The sequence below is a fragment of the Hipposideros armiger genome, unplaced genomic scaffold, assembly GCF_001890085.2.
Source record: "Hipposideros armiger isolate ML-2016 unplaced genomic scaffold, ASM189008v1 scaffold_62, whole genome shotgun sequence".
Taxonomy (NCBI): domain Eukaryota; kingdom Metazoa; phylum Chordata; class Mammalia; order Chiroptera; family Hipposideridae; genus Hipposideros; species Hipposideros armiger.
The window spans coordinates 4,744,308-4,753,996 of record NW_017731412.1 but is presented as its reverse complement, the minus strand read 5'-3'; the positions used below and the strand labels follow the sequence as shown (position 1 = coordinate 4,753,996).

Below are 9,689 nucleotides of genomic sequence, written 5' to 3'. Positions count from 1 at the left end.
CCCCGCGTCCGCGCCGGCATGGTGAACCTGGCGGCCATGGTGTGGCGCCGGCTCCTGCGGAAGAGGTGGGTGCTCGCCCTGGTCTTCGGGCTCTCGCTCGTCTACTTCCTCACCAGCACCTTCAAGCAGGTCAGTGACCGCTCGCCCTCCCGCGTTTGCTCCGGGCAGCTCTCCCGTCCGCCCGGCTTCCTCCCGCCTTGGAGGAGTTGCCTCTGCCGCCGCGCTGCCCGTGTGTCCGGAGAGGCGGCATTCCTGTCCAGGGACTGAGGACGGGCGGAGGGACCTGCCCGTTTCGTTGCTTCCCGGGCAAGAAGGCGCTGCTAAGTCTGGGGCCGAGCTGGGACTCGAACCCCGAGCTGTAGGCCCTTCCTCTGTGGTGGTTACTACGCTTACCGCCCCTACCTGTGCTTTCTGCCTGCCAGGTCCCGGGCTAAGAGGGGGGCGTGTATGTCTCACTTCATCCTCGCTGCAGTCTTGGGGGGCGTGGGATCCTCGTAAGAGCGGGGAAAGCGAGACTCGGGAGGCAGAGATGGTCGGGCCAGTACACAGCCGAGCTGCGAGGCCACCGTTGTTGAATTCGGGGGCTCAGTGGTCCACCCGAGAGACGCAGCGGGACGTCCCCCACGAGGTGTCCTTTCTGGGCATAGCTTGGTCGGCTGGAATTTTCTTCTCACCCCCTTAGTTTTTCTACTATGTGAGAACTTGAGAGAGAAGACAGGGTGGTTTGGTGAGAAATGTTACGCAAAGCGGTGGTATCGTCTACCTTGAGCGGTTAAGGTGTACCTTGGACAAGCCTGGTGTATGCATGCTGTTAGGTCCCATGCAGTTATTAGAAACCCCCCTTTTCACTCTCTAGGGTCAGGTTTGTAAATAAAACGTATCAATGGATAGAAAAATCAACGACATGGTCACCCTAGTTCTCTAGTGACTGTCGGCAGGGGACCTGTGAAAAGGCAAGATAGGGAAGGCTTGGGTTTGTAAAGCTTCTTTTATTAACTGGGATGTGGGGGCGACATTCATGTGCACTCAGTGCTTCCAGGACTTGTGTATTCTGCCACCAAGCAGACAACTTCTCAGGGTCACGTGTTGTTGTCCCTTCTCTGTCTGGGGGACCTCTGTTGTAAGTGAGCCAGGACTCGGGGCCGTCCGCCTTCCTCCCAGCCTGATCCAGGTGATCTCGGGCAGCATTGTTTAAACACCAGCTGTATGCTCTTGGGATCCCAATTCACACCTCCAGCCTAGAAAACCCCCAGTCCAGAAAACCCCCGATTCTGATATCTCCTGCCTCCGCAGAGTATCCTGATCTGTTCACGTCTCCTGATTGTCACTGCTGTCGCCCTAAGCCAGGCTGTCTTCATCTCCTGTACAGACCACTGCAGCACCCACCAACAGGTCTATGCTTTCTTCTCTGCCCTACAGTCAATTCTCTAGACCCAACAGTAGGGTGATGGTCCTTAAAAAGTCAATCACGGCGCTCTCCCGTACGTAATTCTTTTTTGGGTTCTTACTGCCCTGAGATAAACTCCAGACTCTGTTCCAGGATTGTGGTGCATCTTTTCTGTCACTTCAGGTCGGGCTTGGCTGTTTACTGCCTCAGGCCAGCCTGGGTGACACAGTCTATATTACTTCAATTCCTTGCCCAGAGACCTACCTGCGTTATTTTCTCTGGTAGGAGCTGAACATTTCGTGTTCATTTACTTGTTTATCTGTCTCCTCGCACTCGCCCTTCTAGAATGTAATTTTCTCGAGAACAGAAAATTGCGTTGTTTATAGGCTCCCAGCCCCTCGAATTCTGCCAGGCACTTCATGGGCACTCAAATATTGAAAGAAATGAGTGAGTCTTTTCATTGGGATGACTTTTCCTTTCTTAGTCTGGCATGCTCCTAGTTTTTTCATGTCTTGAATCAGACGCTGTCTTCTCTGGGACCTTCTCTGCAACCAGATTTTCAGTATTCCAGGGCACCTTGTTCATTTAAAAAAAAATTTTTATTGCACTGTGTCTTTTAAAAAATACCTGTGATTTATGACCATAATTGAGGTTTGTTTGTTTTTTTCCCCCGAGAAGGGGGGTGATGATTGTGATTTCTCCAAAACTGTTGGCAAAATTTTTGTTTTGCACCTTTCCCTGGGTCTAACTCCCCCACCGCCTAAGAAACACTGAGAAACATTTCAGCTATGTAACTTCCCTATCCCTGCTAGTCAGCAACCACTGGCAACCTCTAGTCAACCTTCTGTCTCTAACGATTTGCCTGTTTTGGACATTTCATATGAGTGGAACTTGACAATGTGGGGTCTTCCTTGTCTGGCTTCTTTCAGGTAGAGGCCAATGTTTTCAAGGTTCCTCCATGTTACATAGTATGTGTTAGTACTTCATTTTTATGTCCGAATAGTATTCCATTGTATGCATCTACCACATTTGGCTTTCCCATTCATCAGCTGATGAACACTTGGGTTGTTTCTACCTTTTGGCTATTATGAAGAATGCTACCGTGAACATCGTTTTGTTTGGAAATATGTTTTCAGTTCTCTTGGGTTTGGTCCTAGGAGTGGAATTGATGGGTCATATGGTGACTCTGTGTTTAACTTTTTGAGGAACTGCCGGACTATTTTCGAAAGTAGTTGCACCGTTTCATTTGCAGTGAACTTCTCAGAGGCTATACTTGTCACGTTCAATGTAGTATCAAAGAAGATTACCCATATTTATCTGGAAAAACCATTAAGATATTCCTCCCATTTCCAACTACCTATCTGTGTCAGGTAGATTTTCTTCGTGAGCTCCAACCTGTACCATGTACAGCAACACTTTGAATGCAGCGGGAGCTATGAGAATCCAGCTGTCGTGAAGCCAGACATTTAAAAGATTTGCAGAAATGCGAAAACATTTCCTCTTCTTGTTAAATTTCTTTTCTCACACGCACACTCACACTGTTGAATGGGTTCATTGTTATTGCTAAATGAATATATAATTTATTGAAAACAAATATTTTAAGAATTTATCTTAATTTCCAGTATGATAAATGTCACAAGCCATAACTCTGATAAACCCACATATTGGGGTCCTCAATAATTTTTAAGAGTGTAAAAGGTCCTCGGGACAAAAACTTGGAGCTCATCCTTGCTGATGCTCTCCTGTATGCATTTGAGTGTGCTGCTTGTGCTTTGCGCTCGGGCTGCTGCTTTGGTCGTCTGCCACTCAGGACCTAGGTGACTTGAGGCGAGTTTGCTCCTAGTCTCAGGTTCTTCATCTGTAAAATGTGTGGCACATGGGGATGGGGGAGGGGGTTCGGATTAATTGAGGCTGTGGACAACTTCAGCACTCGCTCCCTATGATCCTGAGCTCTGCTTCACTGAGACTATGAACTCATGGAGCATATGCGGGGATTTTTGCTTAGAGAATAGTTGATTATCCTCTACTGCTTTGAATTCCCCCCTTTTTGTGGTTTTCATGTTAATTAATGCTTTGGGGGATAGTTTAAATTGTAGAGATGGGAGTGCAGGCGAAACTAGTGACAGTGGTGGGGATGCCATTGGGGGAGAGGATTGGGAATGGTGAGAGGTGCCAGGTGACTTGGGCACATTGATTTAATAAATGTTTAGTGAACACTGGCTGTGTGCTAGGCACTCTCTGCTAGGTGGTGGAGGTAGAGTGGGGGGCAAAGCAGGGGAGGCCGTCCTCTCCAAGAGCCTGCATTCTGCTGGAGGGTAAGGGGCAGAAATGGCAAATAAGCAAAGTTATTTCATTTAATGATTTATAACACAAAGAAAACAAAAAAAGATGGCGTAATAGAGTGGCAAGGTGGGCCTAACTCTGGGGCATATGAGCTGAGATTACAGAAGTCCCAGTCTTGGAGTCAGAAGGGTCCTTAGAGGTAAACAAATGTTCTCAGACTTGTTCAAGTGTGCAGTTCCTGACTGCCTCATGGCTATTTGCATAACCCCTTGAAAATACATTAACATCTTCAGCTTCCTAGTAATTAAGTATGTAAATTGGTGCCAAGTTAGATACTGTTTAAAGTGGACTAAATCATAAGAGAAAGTTGCTAAATCTGTTTTTTGTTTTTCACTGATCACCAAGGTACATATATTTTTCAGAAAGTTTGTGAAGTACTACGCAGGGTTGAGGAGGAAAACAATTACCCGTAATCTCACCAACTGGAGGGATTCACTGATGATATCTGGGCATATTTTCTTCCTTCATTTTTCATATTTTAAAAATGTAACCGGGGCATACGGTTTCTTCACTATATGTATATATATATATATATATATACACACACACACACACACACACACACACATACACACACACACATACATACGTACATACATACATACATTTCCCCCATCTTTAAGAGCTTTTTATAAGTAAAATTTTTATAACTAAAATTTTCCATGATTAGGTTGCATTTAGCCATTCCCCAAATATTCGACATTTTGGATGCCCTCTGGCCTTTATCCCTTTTTTTGCTTTTGTTTTCTTCTTCTTTTTTTGGAGAACCATAAGCAGATCTTTTAATGACAGTGCCTTCTGTTAAATGCTTTCCAACTTACATGGGACATTATTTCCTTTGGTCCGTATGATAACCCCTGAAAAATAGTCAGGACAGTTATTAATATACCTTTTCAAATTAGAGGTTAACATACATGAGTAATAAAAACATTTCTGTAGCTCCTTACAATTTATGAAGAAAGTTCTCATGTTTGCTTGAGCGCCTTTTGTTCCTGCGCTTTTCTTTGTAACCCAGTGTAGCCTGTGGACATGTGTCGTGGTTGACTGCACTGAGTTCTGATACCTTTTTATCCACTGTGCTGGGGGTTCTTGGAGAAGAGAGAACCTGACCACCTTTGTCTCTCTTTCCTTAACGCACTGTAAGGTCTTGATACCTTTGAATGAAAAAAATATGTATATGTACATCTATGTGAAGATTCTTAAAATTGAGACAACATAATAGGGTAGGTGGAACAGTTTGGGAAAGCTCTGAAACCACCTGTCCAATGAAGGAACCCGGCAGTGCCCCTTCACCACACCCGTTGCAAGACGGGACTTTCACACAAGCGAGCACGTGCTAATTCATTACATTTGCCACCTTACCCAGTCACCTGTACAGCTTCTTTTGATTGCACAAGTCTTATTCAGTCCTTTTGGCAAAGTCTTGAATATTCATGTTTGAAAACAAGTTCAAGTGCAGGGAGAATTGCCTTCCTGTTTACCACGAATGTCATTATGTGGAAGAGGTCCTTCTGGGATACACTTACCCATGAACTCTTGGGTTTTTTTGTGTTTTTTTTTTTTCGGAAAGAATAACAAGATAGTTCAGCGTAATGTTAAGAGCACTTTAAACCTTGTTGTGAGATTCAGTTTGCTGTACTTTGACCAGCCTCTGAACAGTCTTTACGGCTATTAATCTATCTAGGGTAGCGTTTGACGCTCCGTTTAGTTTGCACGTAGCTTGATTACGCAGGTAACTGATAGGGCCCAGCAGAGCAGAGGAGTATGAATTTTCAGGTAGTTAAGCGGTATGCACCTAAGTGATTTGCCCCATGTTCCCAAGGCGTCTGCACTTAGCTTCTCTTCTTGCGCCAACCACGGAATACAGATGTTGTTTTTGTGTAACCCACACTGTTCCTGCCAGTTCTTTCCTTTAAAAGAAACAAAAAAGGAGCAGAACAGAAACGAAAGCCACCTTGAAGGTTACTGTTTTACACTAGTAATTAAAGAACAAAATCCAGTCCTGGCGTGGTGATTGTAAAATTGTAAACACTGTTAGGTAAATGCTGGTAATATTACAAATGATACATGTAACTTTGGGGAAGTTATTTGGCACTGTTTAGCCCTGACCACTTTTCATAATAACCGCCACAAATTATTCAAGACAATAAACAAAAGTTCTATATTTTTATTGAAGTGCTATTTATGATTAAAACAAAACCTGGGATTGACTAAATGTTTATCTGTAGAGGATATATTTACTAAATGATAGTACATCAATATGATGGATTCTTATATAGCCCTGAAAATGTGATTCTCAAGATGATGTAGGTACTTGAATGGTTTACCATCCAATTAGTGTCAAGAGGCGCTGAAAGCAAAGCATCCTTATCTGTAAGTGTAAAAGCAAGGGTCAAAGGCTAGCAGTTAGTGTGCAAAAATAGATGCAGCTTTACTTAAGGGATGGGATGGTGGGCAGTTTTTGTCTCTAATGTTGGTTATCATGTTTTTTGTTTTAATTTTTAATTTTGGAATAATTACAGATTTACAGCAGTTTCAAGGAGAGTACCGAGTTCCCATAGATCCCTCACTTAGTTTCCTATTGTTAGTGATACTCGTAATCATTTTTAACAATGTTTTTATCAGTTTATTTTAAATTAAAAATGAAAATGTTTGAAATATGATAAAAGCTGTTAATAATCACTTATGTCCCTTCCATGTTAATAGTCTGTAATATATATTTCTATACCTTTATCTCATCTCTTACAAACCTGTATGTGTATGTTATAATTATAATACAGTGTGATAGTTATATATTATAATTATCATAATACAGTGTGACAATATGCACGTTATTTTGTAGCTTGCTTTTTTCACTTAACGTACCGTGGACATCCAGTGGTCTACAACCCTGTCTGTATTAAAGTCTCCTGGGTGCTTTTAAAAATACTGATTCCCAGGTCCCATCTACAGAGATTTTTACTTAGTCTGGAATTGGACCCAGGAATCAGAATTTGTTTTAAGGTTCCCTACAGAACCTAATGTGCAAGTCAGGTGTAAGGACTACTACTCTAGATAAATACACGTCAGTTATATCCAGGCTTCTTGGGTAATTTTTGGTAATAGCCATAGCTATAATAGCCACAGATACGCCAGTGTTTATTCAATTATTTCTCTGTTGTTGGGTTTCCAGGGTTTTTTTTCTACCACATAAACAGTGCTGCAGTAAACACCCTGGTGATCCTTTCCCGCTGGAACTTTCTATTGGATGGGCCTCAGAAATGTGTTTGCTGGGCCAAATTCTGTGTGGATATGTTCATTTTAGATATTGATAACTCTATCCAGGGCTTTCGTAAAGAAACCCTAGTAACTGTAAAGACCCTTTCCATTATTTTAAAATATATAACCTTTGCCATCAAGCTTTCAAGGTTAGCCCCTTTTGCTTAAACAGTGACACACGACAGATCATTTTTTAAAATTAATTAATTTTTAAATTAAATTTATTGAGGTAACATTGGTTAATAACATTTTTAACAGTGAAAGCCACGGAATTCTATTAAAATCGTGGAATGTTTAAAGAATATAAAAAGCCTTTAGGAGGGAGTCTTTTGTAGTTCTAACCCCTCCTCCCCCTAATAGGTTGAAGAATTCAGAAGGTAGCTGGCGTCTCATGCGGGGCTTGTTTTCTGGCACTTGGGTACCTTCCTCCTTAGTTTACTTAATGGTACAGTATAGGAAAGGTAATTTTGAAGGCTCAACCATAGCTTAGAGGCTAGGAGGAAAGGTCTAAACTCTTACCTCTAGAGCAGCTCTTCACTTTGCATATCTCGGTAAACGGCTGGCTGGCAAGAATGTCTTTTGTAAAGAAAGGTGTGTTATAAGGATTACATACTCAGTATTTTTTTATAGAAGAAATTTGCAAGTTGACATACTGCTTCTTGCCCCCAAAATCAACTTCCTAATTCTGTATCCCCATAAATAGAAGTACTTGTAACTGCAAATGAAAGTGAATTGTACTATAGATGCATCTGAGTATTGTCTGAAATGACAGTTGTGAAATTTCTTCGAAGTTTTTTCTTCTATATTGTATTCCACAATATATTTGTTTTGCTATCAGAAAATATTTTAAATGATTTGTCATCAGAAAGAAAAAGTTCAAAACTTTTTTCCTCCAATATTTTTCACAAAATTAACCCTTTTATACACCTTTATAATGTGCATGTAATCCAGGGGCCTTGGTGTAAGTACTCCAGTTTTGAAGCATAGCGCTCATTTATTACTTTTTCCTACAGGTTTATTTTGCATTTTATTTTGCGACTTTGGCTCGGCCTTCGCTTATTCCAGGGGAGTGCAGATTCCTCTTGTGCAAGTTCTATATCGTTTCTGTCCTGCTGCTGTACTTTCTAGGAAACATTGGTAGAAAACCTTCCTGTTTGCGGTCTCTTTGCAGGAGGAGCGGGCAGTGAGAGACCGGAATCTCCTCCAGGTTCAAGAGCGGGAGCAGCCCATTCTGTGGAAAGTGCAGTTTAACTTGGGCAACAGCAGCCGGCCCAGCAACCAGTGCCGGAACTCCATTCAAGGGAAGCTCCTCATCACGGACGAACTAGGTAAGGCGGCCGGCCTCCTCCTCCTCCTCCCGCACCCGGTGAAATGCTCCATTCATTCCTCGGGGGTTTTAGGAAGGATCTTATACAGTGCCTTTTCCCTTCTGCTCATTTCCAGCATTTCTCACGTCTTCTTTGTCTCTCATAACTTACTCACCATGCAAGGGTCCCCTCAGGATCAGAGAAAGCTTGGTTTGATCATTCTAAGACTGGAGTTCCTTTTGCGGGTAACTTATAGTTTTAGGATTTTATCATGCGTCAGCCCCTGCCAATCTCTTCGCAGCCCCAGTATTTTCAGATTTTGCCATTCTTTTCTTCTCATCTTGGTGAACTCTATAGGATAGGAGCTCAGCTTCCCTCCTTGGGGACCTGAATACTACCCACATAGCGCTGGCACTTAGGAAATGTACTTGCTGATTGACTGACGGACTGCATAATATCAAAAGAATTACAAACACATTCAAAATATGTTCCTCATACAGTTAAAATTTCTGTCTGTTGGCGTTTTATCCCAGAGTGTTTTCACTTCCTTGTAGTCAGTCAGAAAGGGGATTCCTGTGCGGGTGAGGTAGTTGGATTAGACAACTGCTAACGTTCTTAGCACTTGATGACCGGCCCAGTCTTCCCAAAGAAAGACTCCCACGAATCCTGAGCCTGCATTAATTGAGCTCTCACCGTGTGCTGGGCACTGCGCTAACGCTCTCCTTGAGGTTCTCACTTGGTTTTTGCAACAGTCCTATGAGGTGTAGGCATTACTATAATACCTCTAAAGGTATTGTCGCTTTGTAGGTGAAGACACAGGCCACAAAAGCTAAGGAATTTGCCCACCATGGCAAGGGCTCTTGTAAACCGTAAATAGGATGGCGCTGTCGCCCCCAAAAGTAACACTTTTCCTTGGTGTCTACTGTCCAAACTGTTCAGAGAGTTCCCTGAGTGCTTTACAGTTCATTTTTTGTTCTTTTCAACCGGTGGTTTGCAAATTGGTTGGTTGGTTGGTAAGATTAAATTTTACTCTGTTACAAAGGCTTTCAGAACAAATGGTTACAGACACGACAATACTGATATTGATATAGCTAACTTTGAAATGGAATCTTCATCTGTACTTGAAGCTGAACAAAATGAAGATATGCTGTCTTTAACGTGAAAACTGCAGTGCATTTTTGGGTGTGTTTTTTTTTTTTAAGTTTGCGGTTCCAGCAAATAAAAAAACAAAAGTTTTTCCGAAAAGATCTTGGACCAGATGAGATTATTTGGAATTGAAAGAAGAATCAGAGGAAAACCATCCATCTAGGGTAGAAGAACTGGAAATTTTTGCACAAAAATGTACTGAAAACTCAGCAGTGATGCCAAGCCACTTTTTTTTTTTTTTTAAAGAT

The 9,689-nt window shown here is 42.4% G+C and overlaps 1 protein-coding gene across 2 annotated transcripts in view; it reads left to right on the top strand.

The window, feature by feature from the left end:
* Positions 1-9,689, top strand: part of SPRING1 (SREBF pathway regulator in golgi 1) — a 96,213-nt gene continuing 86,524 nt past the window's right edge. For both annotated transcript variants that reach the window (XM_019641647.1, XM_019641646.1), the window contains exons 1-2: positions 1-129; positions 8,160-8,316. In XM_019641647.1, coding sequence (XP_019497192.1) covers positions 19-129; positions 8,160-8,316 — 268 coding nt within the window. In that variant the 5' untranslated portion in view covers positions 1-18. The remainder of the gene's footprint in view (positions 130-8,159; positions 8,317-9,689) is intronic.